The sequence below is a fragment of the Dendrobates tinctorius genome, unplaced genomic scaffold (assembly GCF_039654945.1).
Source record: "Dendrobates tinctorius isolate UK_male_01 unplaced genomic scaffold, ASM3965494v1 ptg000157l, whole genome shotgun sequence".
NCBI classification, from domain to species: Eukaryota; Metazoa; Chordata; class Amphibia; order Anura; family Dendrobatidae; genus Dendrobates; species Dendrobates tinctorius.
In genome coordinates, this window is record NW_027361824.1 from 17318513 (window position 1) to 17337403 (window position 18891).

Genomic DNA, 18891 nt, shown 5'->3' on the forward strand with positions numbered 1-18891 from the left:
AAAGTAAGTTGCATACAAAAACATTCACCAAGAGTAGAGAGGAATAAAGGGAAGGATAGGAAGGTACAAACCAAATTAGAATAGGATAATGGAGAAAGAAAACATCCAAAACCATGAAACAACAATCTCCAGCAGCAACTACGGTCTCCAACTTCAGCACACCAACTCCAGCAAGCCAGGAAGCAAAACTTTTGCAGACAGGGATTAGAAGGTCTTGCCAGGTTTTATAGAGAGAGAAAACAAGCAGATCAGAAGCAGCTTTGAGATGAGGCTGCATGTCTCTAACCAGCGTACAAAGAGTTGTTAACCTCTTCAGTGAAATCCATTTAATAGGAGGAACAAAACACACAGGCTAAATGGAAGATCTGCAATTCACAGTACGTAAAGATTGCCTAACCCAAGATTTCCCAAGATGACGTGACACATTCGTAACGGTACCCCCCCCCTCCACGAGGGGCTTCAGGACCCTTGGGGCCGGGTTTATCCGGATGGGCTAAATGAAAGGACCGTGTCAACCTACCGGCATTAACCTCAGATGCCGGCACCCACATTCTCTCCTCAGTATCATACCCCTTCCACTGTACCAGGTACAGTACAGAGCAGTGAACCTTATGTGAATCAACAATTCTCGCTACCTGAAATTCTAAATTGCCATCAATAACAACCGGTGGCCGTGGCTCCTAGGTAGAGCTGCAGCCTGCAAACAGGAGATGCAAGTTTGACACCTGGGGAGAGCTGATCACTGAAGGGAGAAAAAAATTAACAATACAATTTAATTTATGCAGAGAGCAGACCCGTCTCCCAGGAGGAGGAGCTACAAAGCGATGAAGACAACGGAGAGAAGAGAGGTGAGTATAGAAGCCAGGACAAAAGCTGTGAGGTCAACGGGAGGCGGAACTGAGCACTCACATTGGGACAGTTCAGCTGAATCCGGGACAGATGGGAGCTATGGATCAAGTGCCAATTGTCATGCAGAAAAAACTATAGTATCTGATACTCCTAAAGATAGGTCATTAAAATCGTAAACCTGGAAACCCGCTTTAAGCCTTTGAGAATCTGAAACCACATGTGAGATTTAGTGAACATCCTGATATTGGCGCTGTTATTGATGCCTTTACAGCGTTTGGCAACGCCAAGACAATTCGAAATGACAATTCCAGCCGGTTTGGGAAATACATTGACATTCACTTCAATAAGAAAGGAGCCATTGAGGGTGCCAAGATCGAGCAATATCTCCTGGAAAAGTCTCGTGTCTGCAGACAGGTAAAGAAATACTGTACCAATGCGATAATCCATAAAGTTTTAAGAAGTGATAAGGATGGTAATTCACACTCTCTAGACAAGTGAATGAATAGTGAGCACAGCTCTGGAGTATAATACAGAATGTGACTCCGATCTGGGGATTTATTCTGACAGACTATAGGCTGAACTGGATGGACTTTTTTCGGCCTTGCTAACTATGTAACTATCAGTACAGGATCAGTAATGTAATATATGTAACATAATGACTGCACCAGCAGAATAGTGAGTGCAGCTCTGGGGTATAATACAGGAGGTAACTCAGGATCAGTAATGTAATATATGTAACATAATGACTGCACCAGCAGAATAGTGAGTGCAGCTCTGGGGTATAATACAGGAGGTAACTCAGGATCAGTAATGTAATATATGTAACATAATGACTGCACCAGCAGAATATTGAGTGCAGCTCTGGGGTATAATACAGGATGTAACTCAGGATCAGTAATGTAATGTATGTACACAGTGACTGCACCAGCAGAATAGTGAGTGCAGCTCTGGGGTATAATACAGGATGTAACTCAGGATTAGTAATGTAATGTATGTACACAGTGACTGCACCAGCAGAATAGTGAATGCAGCTCTGGAGTATAATACAGGATGTAACCCAGGATCAGTAATGTAATGTATGTATACAGTGACTGCACCAGCAGAATAGTCAATGCAGCTCTGGAGTATAATACAGGATGTAACTCAGGATCAGTAATGTAATATATGTACACAGTGACTGCACCAGCAGAATAGTGAGTGCAGCTCTGGGGTATAATACAGGATGTAACTCAGGATCAGTAATGTAATGTATGTACACAGTGACTATACCAGCAGAATAGTGAGTGCAGCTCTGGAGGATAATACAGGATGTAACTCAGGATCAGTAATGTAATATATGTAACATAATGACTGCACCAGCAGAATAGTGAGTGCAGCTCTGGGGTATAATACAGGATGTAACTCAGGATCAGTAATGTAATGTATGTACACAGCGACTGAACCAGCAGAATAGTGGGTGCAGCTCTGTGGTATAATACAGGATGTAACTCAGGATCAGTAATGTAGTGTATGTACACAGTGACTGCACCAGCAGAATAGTGAGTGCAGCTCTGGAGTATAATACAGGATGTAACTCAGGATCAGTAATGTAATGTATGTACACAGTGACTGCACCAGCAGAATAGTGAGTGCAGCTCTGGGGTATAATAAAGGATGTAACTCAGGATCAGTAATGTAATGTATGCACACAGTGACTGCACCAGCAGAATAGTGAGTGCAGCTCTGGAGTATAGTACAGGATGTAACTCAGGATCAGTAATGTAATGTATGTACACAGTGACTGCACCAGCAGAATAGTGAGTGCAGCTCTGGGGTATAATACAGGATGTAACTCAGGATCAGTAATGTAATGTATGTACACAGTGATTGAACCAGCAGAATAGTGAGTGCAGCTCTGGAGTATAATAGAGGATGTAACTCAGGATCAGTAATGTATGTACACAGTGACTGCACCAGCAGAATAGTGAGTGCAGCTCTGGGGTATAATACAGGATGTAACTCAGGATCAGTAATGTAATGTATGTACACAGTGATTGAACCAGCAGAATAGTGAGTGCAGCTCTGGAGTATAATACAGGATGTAACTCAGGATCAGTAATGTATGTACACAGTGACTGCACCAGCAGAATAGTGAGTGCAGCTCTGGAGTATAATACAGGATGTAACTCAGGATCAGTACAGAAAAGCTAGTGTAATGTATTCATATAAGCGCTGCCCTTTTATGTAGATTAGTCCTATGAACTGTAATATAGGGTTCAGAAATGGATCTGCAGCTTTGTTTGTAGGTTTTGTTCCCATCTAAGGGTGTAACCAGCTTTGTTCCTCTTGGAGGAGAGCATATTTGCATGCTTTTTTTATAGGAGAAGTCTTGTGATTTTTCTCCCAGGCTCCAGATGAGCGGAACTACCATGTGTTTTACTGTATGTTGAAAGGGATGCCTCCAGATCAGAAGAAGAAACTAGGCCTTGGCAAAGCGACAGATTATAACTACCTCTGTATGGTGAGCGGACAATTTTTCTGAGAGTTTATTATCTTCAGAAGTTTTTCCACATGTGAAAAGGGGTAAATGGAAGCTTCTTTAATAAGGACCATATTTCCATTTCTCGTGGTGTCTTTGCGTGTGTTAGGGAGGTATGCAGCTTTTAATAAATTTGGTGCCATTTCCTCCAGCGCAGAACAGTGTCACACTGGCATTAGACGGTTTAGCCTAGACTAATTTGGATTGCCAAGCGTCCCCAAGCCCAGTGAACCCCAACATTTTCCCTGGTTTGAATGCTCCCTTTATGATAACCTATGATTTTCCTTACAGGGGCACTGCACCACGTGTGATGGCAGAGATGACATCAAAGAATATGCCAACATTCGTTCTGCCATGAAAGTCTTGATGTTCACCGATACTGAAAACTGGGAGATTTCCCGGCTCCTGGCTGCCATATTGCACTTGGGAAACCTACGTTATGAAGGTAATGACCCCAATATTTCTGTAGGCCCCTGTATTGTGACTGAGGGTAGGCGGTATAATGCCATTGCTGAAATAGCGGTCCCGTTGGAATTGGGAATTTGGTCCTTAATGAGAAATACCCATCATGTAATACAATAAGGGAGACATCTGGTTGGCTCCAAATTTATTCTGCAGCAGAATAACGACCCCAAACACACAGGCAATGTCATTAAGAATGAGCGTCAGCGTAAATAAGAACAAGGTGTCCTGTAAGTGATGATCCAGCCCCCACAAAACCCTGATCTCACATCATCCAGACTGTCTGGGATCACATGGAAACAGAAGGATCCGCACAAGCCTCATACACAGGAGACCTGGGGTCAGTCCTCCAAGATGTTTGGAGCAACCTCCTGCTGAGATCCTTCAAAACCTGTTTGCAAGTGACGAGAAGGAGCGATGAAGGCGGGATGTACTAACAGACGGCGCAGCTACTGTACAGCTGATCATCACCTCTGTAGTTTACAGTTTATGGATATTTATGGGTCTTATCGAACATATGCCATATGATAAAGTTACAGAAAGAAATCCTTTGTCCACTAAATGATATTATCTCCTTGCAAACTAATATGTTTTTTGATAAAGTGTTAGACAGTTATTAGAAAATGATGGAATACATTGTATACAACGCTTGATGAAATATACATATGTGAATAAAGAAATGTTATTTGTGCAGCCCGTATGTACGATAATTTGGACGCCTGTGAAGTGATTTATTCCACCTCACTAACGACAGCAGCCAATCTATTGGAGGTGAGTTATTTCTAGACTTGAAAGATAATATTATAAAAGTTATATATCATAGCTGGGGAAAAGGGACGTGATACACACATCCAAAACTTATTTATTGACTTATTGCGGCTGAGCAAAAATTTACAAAACTGAACATGAGGTTTTTAGTTTAACATTGTGATCAGACTGTATGAAGCCAAATGCCACGTCACCGCGAACCTCTCAGTGGGTCCCTGACCTGAAAGGTGCGGCGCCATGCAATTGGATCGCCCGCCAGGGCAGTGGAGTTACTCGATACCGGGCCGGTGTCTCAGAGGGACGTGTCACAGTGGCGGTGATCCGGTCTGTGGTCCATTCAAAAGGGGTGAAACGCAGCTGAATAAGGTTTATAGGTGGATGATGCGTGACGCCACCTGTGGTGCTCGGCAAGGGAGGGGTTAAGCCGACGCTGCAGTGCAGATCCTCTAGGACAGATGGTATAAGGCAGCAAAGATGTGATAGCTCCCCACAGGTAGAGCTGTAGTCCCAGGGCAGTAGTAATAGGTGTTGAGGAAGAGGGTGCAGTGTTAGGCACAGAGATGTAGCAGTGCTGAAGGGGTTGCAGGAAGAAGGCAATGACACAACAGGGTGCAGTTTCCTTTACCGTCTTTACTTTGCTTTGTAAGTGCAGTCCAGGATCCAGATTACAGATGGAACAGGAGTTGATCAGCCTGGGAGCAACTTAGGAATCTCTCTATGCAGATGGGTTGTGTAGTCTCCTTTCTAGCGCTTATATGAGGCGCTTGCAGTACTGAGTTACACTGAAGTTCCCCTTGCTTGCTCTCTTTAGAACTCCCCTCGCATGGCAGACAGCCGTAGCCTCCTATTTCTGGCTCACACAAGTCGCTGCTGTGCCTCCGAGTCTTAGCTGGGAACAGAGCATTTACAGCCTCTTGTTCCTCCAGTTTCTGCTGCAGGATCATCAGCATCCATACAACCTCGGATACCGGACTCCGGACCATGGGCTACAGCTAGAAGTGAGCCTGAATTCTGCTCAGTCCTCCAGCTCCTCTCTCCACATCTGCACTCTTTTCCCTCTTCACACGAACTCTACTAACTTCCCTTTCCTGGCCACAGAGAGTAGCTCCTCCCCCAGTTTGGTTCAGAGCTCCCTCTGCTGGCCTGGAGAGGGAACTGTGCTGTGTGCTGGATTTACCTGATAGAGAGATCCTTCATTGCTTCCAAGCATGACATCACACTCCCTTGGAGGAAGGTAATGCCACTGTGGCGACCATACTCCTGGGGGCGCCATATTCCCCCCTAGTGCAATTCAGTACTCCCGGACTGAGAAAACATGCGAACATATTAAGCAAATGAACAATTGTAACTATTACAAGATTTCAAAAATGAAAAATTACAAAAACCAAAGCTCAAAAATGGTTCTTGTGACGATTAGTCCATTACGTCAATGTCCATGGTCCAATTCCTGAGCAAGTTGGTAACTATATACAAGAATTGTTTTGGCCACACATAGTCCTGTGGCCCATTTGTCCATCAAAACAAAGTAAGATATTCAAAAAGGTTCTTACAGAGTCTCTGTAGGCGCATAAGCTTGCAAAGTTGCATATTTACAGGTACAGTTTACATTTTCTATTTGCACTTTAATCTCTATATCTAACTGGGATCTCACCTTTTGTACTTTGGGTAGATCTGCGCAGCATGGGTACTTCTAATGGCCTATTTAGGTTTAGTGGGCCTGTTACTGCTGTTGGTAAACTGGGTAGTAGCCGTCTGCGAACTCTTAGACTGTGGGCATGACAAATTCACCACTGGCAGGGCGAGGATCCTCTTGCTCCACTGCTGGTGTGGCATCAACTGCCTGAACTTCCTGACCTTCAGAGTTGTCTTGAGTCTCTGCTACTTCAATTGCAGTAGGCTGGGTTAAGATTAGGACAGGAACTACGATGGCTTGATCCACTCTTGTCCAGTTTGCAGGAAATTCTCCAAGTACAGTGTTGACCTTTTCTTCCTCTTCTTCCTCTATGGGCTGAAGGTTGCTTTGCTCTCCCATCTTTTCCTTTAGTTGGTCAGGGCCCAGTTTCAGATGATCCCTCGATACTGCTGATGAGGTTTCTCCTCCATCCTTACTGATAAGGCACACTTTGGTGTTGTCAAAGTTTAATGGTAGGACGGTGTAGGGTTCAGCTTCCCATTGGTCATCCAATTTATGCATCCTCCTTTTCCTCTTTAGGACCTGTTCTTCTGGTGACAAGGGAACTGCAGGTGCATATTGATTGTAGTTCTTTTCCTGCTTTTGTCTTGCCTGAGCTAGACTCTTTTCTACGCACGCTTGTACTCTTCGGTATTGCCAATGGCGGATCTTAATAGGGGCGGATGGGGCGGTCGCCCCGGGCCCAAGGTTTTTAGGGGGCCCAGGGCAGGGGCCAATCGGTCGGTCGGCATCGCATATGATCTGTCAGTCTGTCACTGTGTGAGCCGCTCAGCCGCCCGCCGCCGCCCAGTGGCGTAGGAACTTGGAAGGGGGGCGGCGGGCAGTCCCAGGCAGCACGTGTGTGGGGGCGGCGCAGCACGGCAGGAGGCAGAGCAGAAGTTCCTCCTCTCTCTGTGTGCTGTGGGCGGCCCGGCCGGGACAGAGAAGCGTGGAGGCGGCGGCGCCGACTGGCAGTGCACAGTGAGGAGGACTCGCTCAGCCCAGGAGATTTTGGCAGCGGCTAGCGCAGGGCAGGTGGGTCACTGACACACTCACCGTCGGCGTCACCATTTGGGAGGACTGGAGGATGCTCTGCCTCTCCCCAGCCTCCCTCCCTGGCTGCTCCCTCCGCTCCAATCCAATGCATTATGCAATTTATGCGGCTGCCTCCAAATTGGAGGGAGCAGCCAGGGAGGCTGGGGAGAGGCAGAGCATGGAGGCAGCCACATAATGCATTGGAGGGAGGCTGGGGAGAGAGGCAGAGCATGGAGGCAGCCACATAATGCATTGGAGGGAGGCTGGGGAGAGAGGCAGAGCATGGAGGCAGCCACATAATGCATTGGAGGGAGGCTGGGGAGAGAGGCAGAGCATGGAGGCAGCCACATAATGCATTGGAGGGAGGCTGGGGAGAGAGGCAGAGCATGGAGGCAGCCACATAATGCATTGGAGGGAGGCTGGGGAGAGAGGCAGAGCATGGAGGCAGCCACATAATGCATTGGAGGGAGGCTGGGGAGAGAGGCAGAGCATGGAGGCAGCCACATAATGCATTGGAGGGAGGCTGGGGAGAAGCAGAGCATGGAGGCAGCCGCATAATGCATTGGAGGGAGGCTGGGGAGAGAGGCAGAGCATGGAGGCAGCCACATAATGCATTGGAGGGAGGCTGGGGAGAGAGGCAGAGCATGGAGGCAGCCACATAATGCATTGGAGGGAGGCTGGGGAGAAGCAGAGCATGGAGGCAGCCGCATAATGCATTGGAGGGAGGCTGGGGAGAGAGGCAGAGCATGGAGGCAGCCACATAATGCATTGGAGGGAGGCTGGGGAGAGAGGCAGAGCATGGAGGCAGCCGCATAATGCATTGGAGGGAGCAGCCAGGGAGGCTGGGGAGAGGCAGAGCATGGAGGCAGCCGCATAATGCATTGGAGGGAGCAGCCAGGGAGGCTGGGGAGAGGCAGACCTGGCAGAGCATGGAGGCAGGTGACTGTGTGATTAATCATTAACATCCCTAACCAGTAGCCGGCCAGGCCGGCGGTACCCCCTCCCAAGCGCGGCCATTTTATTCCTTTCCAGACCCCGCATCCGAGCAGGCCATTCACCGCCCCTAAATATCAGCATATGCAGTGTTTTTGTGAGAAGAGCCACAAAATGTGGACAGAAAATGTTTTCCTGGGAGGGGGGGTACAGGGGCCCAGGTTTTATGAACAGCCCCGGGCCCATAGGCCACTTAATCCGCCACTGGGTATTGCTGCTGCCGTTCTGTATCCCAGTCAGCATCTGGTGATGTCACCTTAGGTGTAAGGACTCCCATATTCAAATCAATAGGCAACTTGCCAGGCCTCGCTCTCATTAAGTAGGCTGGTGTGCAGTTGGTGGAATTCACAGGAATGTGATTGTAGAGGTCTACCAGATCTGGCAACTTCTCTGGCCACAGATTCCTCTCTTCCAAAGGCAAAGTCTTCAGTAGATCGATCACCACTTGCTTCATCTTTTCACACATGTCATTGGTCTGTGGATGGTACAGTATTGTCCTGATCTTCTTTCAACCATACAAGTTACAGAATTCCTGGAACACTTCTGCCTCAAAGGCTGGACCGTGATCTGTAAGCACTCGCTCGGGATATCCGTGTGGTCGACAAAAGTGCTGTTGGAATGCTCTGGCTGCTGTCCTGGCTGTTTGATCCTTGACAGGCACGACTACCAGGACAACGATGGTAAGAGCATAAACGTAGCCTGAACGGCTTGGGTCCAGCTTCACATGGTCCAGTGCAACCAACTCCAGTGGCTGTTTGGTTATTATTGGCTGCAAAGGAGCTCGCTGGCTGTTACGGTCCTTTCTGCGCAAGTTGCATTGTCCACTCTCCCGACACCAATTTTCAATGGCCTTCCTCATACCAGCCCAGTAGAATCTCTCCCGGAGCAAGACCTCCAACTTCTTCCATCCAAAGTGTCCTGCTCCATTGTGGTACGCTTCCAAGACCATCGATGCCTCCCTCTTTGGGACTACCACCTGCCAGACCAGCTCATGAGTGCGGCATTGATACTCCTCCGATACAGTTTTCCCTCATAGATGAACAGCCTGCCTCTTTCCTTTCACAACTGCTGGATTTCTCCAGGAGCATCTGGACCTGCGCGTGAGTCAGCTTGTGACAGTAGCTCTTTTACCAGGTGGACTGCGGGGTTGCTATCCTGCGTTTCTGCCCAGTCAGGATGAGGCAATGGATTTAGGGTGGTCTCTTTCACGATAGATTGTCTGTTTCTCACTCCTTGGGCACGTTGGGCCGCAATTGGCCGGTGGAAGGCAGGTAACTCTATTTCTTCGAGTGCCTCAGGGTCTTCTCCCCCATCAGGCAGATTGGGCATCCTGGACAGCGCATCAGCATTGGCATTCTTGTGGCCCACTTGGTACTTGATGGTAAATTCATAGTTAGACAGCCGGGCCATCCATCGCCGCTCCAGTGCACCTAGTTTTGCAGTTTCCAAGTGAGTCAGCGAGTTGTTGTCCGTGAAGATGGTAAACTTGACTGAAGCTAGGTAATGCTTGAATCGTTCAGTCGGAGCCCAGACTATGGCGAGGAACTCCAGTTTGAAGGAACTGTAGTTGTCAGGGTTCCTTTCAATGGGACACAGCTTCCTGCTGGCATAGGAGATCACTCTTTCTTTGCCATTCTGTACCTGTAACAGTACTGCTCCCAGTCCCATGTTGCTGGCATCAGTATACAGAACAAATGGTTGGTCATAATCTGGGTAGGCCAGAACTTCATCTCCTGTGAGAGCCATTTTCAGTCGAGTGAAGGACCTCTCCAGTTCCTCATTCCATTCAAATGTAGGACTCTTCTTCCTGGCCTTCTTGGCTGGCCCACCAGAAGATTTTGCATAGGTGTGGCTATCTCAGTGAATCCTTTGATGAACCTTCGGTAGTAGCCTACCAACCCGAGGAATTGACATACCTCATGGAGGTTGCTGGGCTTCTGCCAGTCCCGGATGACAGTAAATTTGTCAGGATCCGGTGCCACACCTTCTGCACGCACTACATGACCGAGGTACTGTACCTTGGGCTTCAGGAGGTGGCATTTGGAAGGCTTCACTTTCAGGCCAAAGTTGGACAAGGCTTCAAACAACTCAGCCAGGTGCTCCAGATGGTCTTCATAAGTCTTGGAGAAAACAATGACATCATGAAGGTGCAACAGAACCGTCTCGAAGTTCTTGTGTCCAAGACAGCACTCCATTAGCCGTTGAAATGTCCCTGGGGCGGTGCAGAGCCCGAACGGCATGTAATTGAACTCGCAGAGACCCATTGGGGTGGTAAATGCTGTTTTCTTCTTGTCTGCCTCTGCCACAGGAACCTGCCAATACCCACTAGTGAGATCTAAGGTAGAAAAATAGTTATCAGTTTTAAGTGCAGCTAATGACTCTTCAATTCTGGGTAATGGGTAGGCATCCTTATGTGTAATGCTGTTAATTTTTCTCTAATCAACACACATTCTCATGGTACCATCTTTCTTTTTCACAAAGACTATTGGGGCTGCACAGGGGCTACAACTGTTTCTGATCACCCCAGCCTCCTTCATTTCCCGCAATATACTTTTGGCACATTGGTATTGTGTTGGGGGTATAGGCCGGTACCTTTCTTTAATGGGTGGATGATCTCCAGTGGGGATATGATGTTGAACCCCTTTTGCCTTCCCAAAGTCTAGAGGGTGTTTGCTGAATACCCGCTACTACTCCTGAGCCACTCGGTAAACCCCACTCTTTTGGTATGAAGGGGTGGAGTCAGTTCCCACCTGCAGCTGCTGACACCACTCCTCCAGCTGCTTTACAGAGCCATTGTCCCCTGCCTGGTCGGACGAGACCAAGGGCTCTGCTGCCTGTATTGCGTTGTTACTGACGGTAAGCAGCTTAGCAACTGTGGCATACCGAGGTATTGTGGCCTCCTCTTCCCCACAATTCAAGAGGCGTACAGGTACTCTCCCTTTGCGGACATCAACTACCCCTCTGGCTGTCAGGATAGTGGGCCGGCTCTCAGAGTACACTGGCTCTACCCATGCTTGGTAATCTTTTCCTCTGAGACCTATGGCTGCCCAACACCAAATTAACATTTCAGATCTGGGGGGTATCGCAATGGGGAAAGGATCACTCACTCTGACGCTGCCAATTTCTCCGCCAGAGAGTTCTACCTGCTGTCTTTGCATCAGGGCCTTGTTCTCCTTCTGCAGGACTCGTTGTTCACTGGAACCAGCAGTCTCGGCTACCTGTTGTAACAAAACAATAACCTCGGCAAGACAATTTGCAATCACATTAGTACCTAAGGTCATCACTGGGTTACATTCTCGTCGATCATTGTGTACAACTATCAGACCTTGAGATTTTAACTCCACTCGCCCCACCTTAATGGTAATCTCTTTACATCTTACTTGCGGCAAAGACTGACCATTGCTGGCAATTACTGTCAGTTCATCACTTGGGCCGCGAGTAAGTTCAGAGTCAGCCCAATACCGTTTGTAAAGGATATATGGCATAGTTGTCACCTGAGAGCCAGTGTCCAGCAAAGCATTCATGGGGATGTCGTCAATCACCACTGGGAGGACCGGTCGCCCTCCAACATACTTGGCTCACCAGTTCTCTGGGCCTTGTGGTCCTACTCCTGGGGGTTGGCCCTCTGCCCCAGGGGTTGCTCGTTTAATTAACAGAATCTTACGATGTGGCCTGCCTTGCGGCAGTGACGACAGATGGGACGTCCGCTCTGGGCAAAGCGTTCGTTGTCTCTCCTTCGGAGTGGCGGGATCCTCTTCTTCCGTAGCCACGGGACATCCTCTGGACTGGAGGCCAGCTGGATCTTATCCTTTGGGGACATCTGCATGGACTGCACAGTTTTGGTAAGTGCAGCCATATTTTTGGTCAGCTCTTGGACCTGAAGGCGCAGTTCTGTAGATGGATCATTATCCAGAGTCTGTGCGCCAGCCTCCACAGGGCTCTGAGGGAAAGATGCTGCTTCTTGGTGTTATGTAATCTCTGGATGCCTAGGGGGCGCTGGGCGGCTGACATTTGGTTAATGCAGCACCCGGATAGCCCTGTCTTTTAAAGTCAGCAAAGTCTAGATCAGGGTTCTGTAGAGCTATGATGCGCAGCTGTGCTCTGTGGGTAGTGAATAGGAGTCCCTCAATAAATTGCTCCTTTAACAGTCTGTCTCCATCTTTCACACTGTCTGGGTCAATCTGCGTTATGGCTCGCAGCGCCTCCTGCAGGTTAAGAGCATAGTCCCGTATAGTGTCCTGCACTCTTTGCTTACACCCAAAGAATCTCATCTTTATTTCAGCTGCAGTTCGGGTGTCAAAGGTGCTTCTTAGCTTAGCCAGAATCTTTTTAACAGTCTCTTTATCAGTATCCCTCCAAGACTTTACTTCTCTTTGCGCTGCACCAGTTTAGCTGCTTTCACACATCCGTCTTTTTGAATCTGGCACGATGCGGCGAAAAGTGTGAAAACCGGATCTGGAATTGGATCCAGTTTTGTCACATAGAAAGTAATGATCGCCGCATCGTGCCGGATGTACATGCGGCGCCACCGGTGTTTGCCGGATATGGCAAACATGCGCCGTCCGATGTCTGCAAAAAACGTTCCCTGCAACGTTTTTTTGCAGTGCCGGAACGGCTTTTTAAAGTGCGCATGCCCGGACACTGTGAGATTTAACCCCACAAGTGCCCGGCAAGCGCAAGTTCGTTCGTTCTCTCTCTCTCTCTCTTCCATACCTTTCTTTGGCTGCCTCGCTCGTCCCCCACTCTCTCCAGCTGGCTCTCATCCCCCGGTGCTGCGGCTCCGCTCTCTCCAGCTGGCTCTCGTCCCCCGGTGCTGCGGCTCCGCTCTCTCCAGCTGGCTCTCGTCCCCCGATGCTGCGGCTCCGCTCTCTCCAGCTGGCTCTCGTCCCCCGGTGCTGCGGCTCCGCTCTCTCCAGCTGGCTCTCGTCCCCCGGTGCTGCGGCTCCTTTAAATGTTATCCAAGCCGCATCAGGCGCCGCATCTACATCCGGTGTCACCGCTACAGGCCGGATCCGGCTTTTCGCCGCGCGCCGCCGGAACCCTGACACCGGATGTGTGAAAGTAGCCTTAGCTGCCCAATAAGGATGTTCACTTTTTGGCTTTCAGACAGAGGATACACCTCAAACAAACTGCACAGTCTCTCTTTGAATTCATTCTGGGTATGTGACTCCCCTGAGTTCTGCGGTAACCAGGCTGCTCCCGGTATATAGGGCATGGACAGCGGCATTATGGGGACTGCTGCGGTGGGCGCTTGTTCTTGCTGCGCTCTGGAGGCGGTGCTGGCCGCTGGATTCTGCGGTGTCATTGGGGCCGCAGCTGCGCTCGCCCCTGCATCTTGCGGCGCTGAGGGGGGTGCGGTGGCGTACACCGCTGCATCTTCTCTTGCCTCAGACATTCTCTCCCCCCCCAGTTAATGTTAGCCAGGCCCCGTGTTTTACTGGCTTACCAGGTCGCAGCTCCGCAGGCTGGATGATCGGGGCACACGGGGACTGCAGGCCTCAGCTTCTCACTTCCCGTCCGCTGATCTCTTCGTGCGCAGCACTTCACTTTTTGCGCTCTCTGGGAGGCTCCGCCCACGACGGCACGCCCCTTCGGCTTCCTGCGTGTGCCAAGTGGCGGGGTAATGGTGACAATTGCACAATAAGTCTATGGCACACAATACAGTCTCTGGCACACAGGACCCGGGGGCACCGGGCTTCGCAAATCCTGTTTGTGACGCCAAAATGGATCGCCCGCCAGGGCAGTGGGGTTACTCGGTACCGGGCCGGTGTCTCAGAGGAACGTGTCACGGTGTCGGTGACCCGGTCCGTGGCCCTGGGCGTCCATGCAAAAGGGGTGAAACGTAGCTGAATAAGGTTTATAGGTGGATGATACGTGACGCCACCTGTGGTGCTCGGCAAGGAAGGGGTTAAGCCGACGCTGCAGTGCAGATCCTCTGGGATAGATGGTGTAAGGCAACAAAGATGTGATAGCTCCCCACAGGTAGAGCTGTAGTCCCAGGGCAGTAGTAATAGGTGTTGAGGAAGAGGGTGCAGTGTTAGACACAGAGATGTAGCAGTCCTGAAGGGGTTGCAGGAAGAAGGCAATGACACAACAGGGTGCAGTTTCCTTTACCGTCTTTACTTTGCTTTGTCAGTGCAGTCCAGGATCCAGATCACAGACGGAACAGGAGTCAATCAGCCTGGGAGCAACTCAGGAATCTCTCTATGCAGATGGGTTGTGTAGTCTCCTTTCTAGCGCTTATCTGAGGCACTTGCAGTATTGAGTTACACTGTAGTTCACCTTGCTTGCTCTCTTTAGAACTCCCCTCATATGGCAGACAGCCGTAGCCTCCTATTTCTGGCTCACACAAGTTGCTGCTGTGCCTCCGAGTCTTAGCTGGGAACAGAGCATTTGCAGCCTCTTGTTCCTCCGGTTTCTGCTGCAGGACCATCAGCATCCATACAACCTCGGATACCGGACTCCGGAACTTGCGCTACAGCTAGAAGTGAGCCTGAATTCTGCTCAGTCCTCCAGCTCCTCTCTCCACGTCTGCACTCTTTTCCTTCTTCACACAAACTCTACTAACTTCCCTTTCCTGGCCACAGAGAATAGCTCCTCCCCCAGTTTGGTTCAGAGCTCCCTCTGCTGGCCTGGAGTGGGAACTGTACTGTATGCAGGATTTACCTGATAGAGAGATCCTTCATTGCTTCCAAGCATGACATCACACTCCCTAGGAGGAAGGTAATGCCACTGTGGCGACCGTACTCCGGGGGCGCCACACACTGACTACAGCACAGGTAGTCTTGGGCCAGCGCTGTACCCACTTGCTCTGGCACTCTACAGACAATACGTGTCTCCCTCCCGGTGTGCCACTGTGTGGAGGGTGCAACACACTTACTTCTGACCTCCAGACCTCTATTGTCTCAAGGTTTTCCTCTCCTGGAACCTTGGCAGTGATCAATCCAGGAGACACAGGTTTGTAACAACAATCACACTTTTACTGGTCTGTGGGCAGTCTTTACAATCAGGCATATAGGATAAGGCCCAACAGGTTGTTGTCTTTACCTATACCGAGAAACAGGGCTGAAGTTGTGTCCGGTACCTGTGGGAGAGTGTCCCCCTTGCTATGTTCTCTAGTACTAGGAATTCTTCTTCACCATTAGCAGTGCACCCGGATTGCAATACCTTTCCCCCCATGTAGTCTGAGTCCATCTTTCCTTGTAGCTTCACAGGCTGAGTGCGCCCAAAAACCCCGACGTCCACCGCTAGGTTCCCCAGGCTGGTAGACGGAATCACACGGCAGGATGTTTTTGGCAATTCACTACCCCAAGTATTAGGCCCACATCCCTAGTAGCCCAATGCATGAGACTGCTGCTGCCACTTCTCACTATCCCTCAACTGTCTGACACTTCCTGAACCTAAGGGCCTCGTCACACATAGCGACTCACCAGGGATCCCAACAACGATATGAACTTGTCAGGATCGCTGGTGAGTCGCTACATGATCGCTGGCGAGCTGTCAAACAGGCAGCTTCACCAGCGATCAGCACTAGCGAGGACGAGGGCGCGCGTCGCTGTGTACCTTAGATACCAGCGCGTTGGTGCAGGGAGCTGGTAACCAAGGTAAACAGTGGGTTTCTGAGCGCCGTGCGGCACTTAGAAACCCACTGTTTACCTTGATTACAAGCTCCAACTCGCTGATTGCTGGTCTCCCGCCTGCCACACGCAGCGATGCGTGCTGGCCAGCAGGAGACCAACGATCAAAAAAATGTCCAGGGCTTTCCACATCGATCAGCGATACCCGGCAGGGGGGCTGGTCGCTGATAGGTGTCATACACAGCGATGTCGCTGGTGAGATCGCTGTGTGTGACGGGGGCTTAACACTAACGCACAGTTTCCCCCCAGCTCGGCTGGCCATTACAGTTAACCCTGCCTAGGCTAGTCAGCAGCTCCAGTGAGTGTTACCCTTTTATAACATGCATGATATAAAATACAATTAACTCTATCAGCTCCACCACTCCTACACCCCATAGTACACATGCTTCAAGACTGAGCCCCCATGACTCCAGGTCACAACACCCCACAAACACAAAACCACAGCAACAATGGTTGCCACGCAGCAGCAACACCAAGTGAAAGGAACAAAGAGACTAAATCAAAAAGACAGATTAAAAGCAAAAATAGGGGGAATTAAGAACTAAGAAGAATAAAACTATGAACCTCGTATTCTTTTTTGTAAATATTTGCTTAGCTGCAACAGATAAATATTAGTAATGAGCGGACCCCTGGAGGTTTGGGTTCTGATCGTCGTCCAGAACTTTAGTCCAAACTTCGGTTCGGGTACTAGAACTGTACCCGAACTAGAACTAGAAGCTGAATTTCATTTAAAACAATGGAGACCAGAACTTTAGATCTGGGTAAAAAAACTCACTCTATTTCTCTTTCTTCCCCCAGAGCTCCGAACACTGCAATGGACTTCCGAGCTAAGTCAGTGTTCTTCGTTTAGCACCAGACACTAACTGTCCGATATTAACACCAAACTTTCAAGTTCGGGTTCACTCATCTCTAATCAATATATACGTTTCAGATGTGCGGTCCACGTCATTTTTACAGATATGCATATTAGATTCTTGAACTGCAGTATAGTAGTTACGTATATTCTTGTACATAGGAGCAGTATTATAGTAGTTATTTTCTTGTATATAGGGGGCAGTATTATAGTAGTTATATTCTTGTACATAGGAGCAGTATTATAGTAGTTATATTGTTGTACATAGGGAGCAGTATTATAGTAGTTATATTCTTTTACATAGGGGAACTATTATAGTATATATATTGCACATAGGGAGCAGTATTATAGTAGTTATATTCTTGTACATAGGAGCAGTATTATAGTAGTTATATTCTTGTACATAGAGGCAGTATTATAGTAGCTATATTCTTGTACATAGGAGCAGTATTATAGTAGTTATATTCTTGTACATAGGAGCAGTATTATAGCATTTATATTCTTGTACATAGGGGACAGTATTATAGTAGTTATATTCTTGTACATAGGGAGCAGTATTATAGTAGTTATATTCTTCTACATAGGGGGCAGTATTATAGTAGTTATATTCTTGTACATAAGAGCAGTATTATAGTTGTTATATTCTTGTACATAGGGGGCAGTATTATAGTAGTTATATTGTTGTACATAGGGGCAGTATTATAGTAGTTATATTCTTGTACATAGGGAGCAGTATTATAGTAGTTATATTCTTGTATATAGGGGCAGTATTATAGTAGTTATATTCTTGTACATAGGGGGCAGTATTATAGTAGTTATATTCTTGTACATAGGGAGCAGTATTATAGTAGTTATATTCTTGTATATAGGGGCAGTATTATAGTAGTTATATTCTTGTACATAGGGAGCAGTATTATAGTAGTTATATTCTTGTATATAGGGGCAGTATTATAGTAGTTATATTCTTGTACATAGGGAACAGTATTATAGTAGTTATATTCTTGTATATAGGAGCAGTATTATAGTAGTTATATTGTTGTACATAGGGGCAGTATTATAGTAGTTATATTCTTGTACATAGGGAGCAGTATTATAGTAGTTATATTCTTGTACATAGGGGGCAGTATTATAGTAGTTATATTCTTGTACATAAGAGCAGTATTATAGTAGTTATATTCTTGTACATAGAGGCAGTATTATAGTAGTTATATTCTTGTACATAGGGGGCAGTATTATAGTAGTTATATTCTTGTACATAGAGGCAGTATTATAGTAGTTATTTTCTTGTATATAGGGGGCAGTATTATAGTAGTTATATTCTTTTACATAGGGGAACTATTATAGTATATATATTGCACATAGGGAGCAGTATTATAGTAGTTATATTCTTGTACATAGGAGCAGTATTATAGTAGTTATATTCTTGTACATAGAGGCAGTATTATAGTAGCTATATTCTTGTACATAGGAGCAGTATTATAGTAGTTATATTCTTGTACATAGGGAGCAGTATTATAGTAGTTATATTCTTGAACATAGGGGGCAGTATTATAGTAGTTATATTCTTGTACATAAGAGCAGTATTATAGTAGTTATATTCTTGTACATAGAGGCAGTATTATAGTAGTTATATTCTTGTACATAGGGGGCAGTATTATAGTAGTTATATTCTTGTACATAGAGGCAGTATTATAGTAGTTATATTCTTGTACATTTGGGGCAGTATTATAGTACTTATATTCTTGCACATAGGGGCAGTATTATAGTAGTTATATTCTTGTACATAGGGGAACTATTATAGTAATTATATTCTACATAGGAGCAGTATTATAGTAATTATATTGCACATAGGGAGCAGTATTATAGTAGTTATATTCTTGTACATAGGAGCACTATTATAGTTGCTATATTCTTGTACATAGGGGGCAGTATTATAGTAGTTATATTCTTGTACATAGGAGCAGTATTATAGTAGTTATATTCTTGTACATAGGGGCAGTATTATAGTAGTTATATTCTTGTACATAGGGAGCAGTATTATAGTAGTTATATTCTTGTACATAGAGGCAGTATTATAGTAGTTATATTCTTGTACATAGAGGCA

General features: G+C 47.3%; 1 protein-coding gene across 3 annotated transcripts in view; it reads left to right on the forward strand.

The window, feature by feature from the left end:
- The window catches only part of MYO7A (myosin VIIA), a 139774-nt gene that overhangs the window by 26512 nt on the left and 94371 nt on the right, over nt 1–18891 (forward strand). For all 3 annotated transcript variants that reach the window (XM_073548622.1, XM_073548624.1, XM_073548623.1), the window contains 4 exons: nt 1121–1263; nt 3236–3349; nt 3659–3812; nt 4524–4600. In XM_073548622.1, the coding sequence (XP_073404723.1) occupies nt 1121–1263; nt 3236–3349; nt 3659–3812; nt 4524–4600 (488 nt within the window). The remainder of the gene's footprint in view (nt 1–1120; nt 1264–3235; nt 3350–3658; nt 3813–4523; nt 4601–18891) is intronic.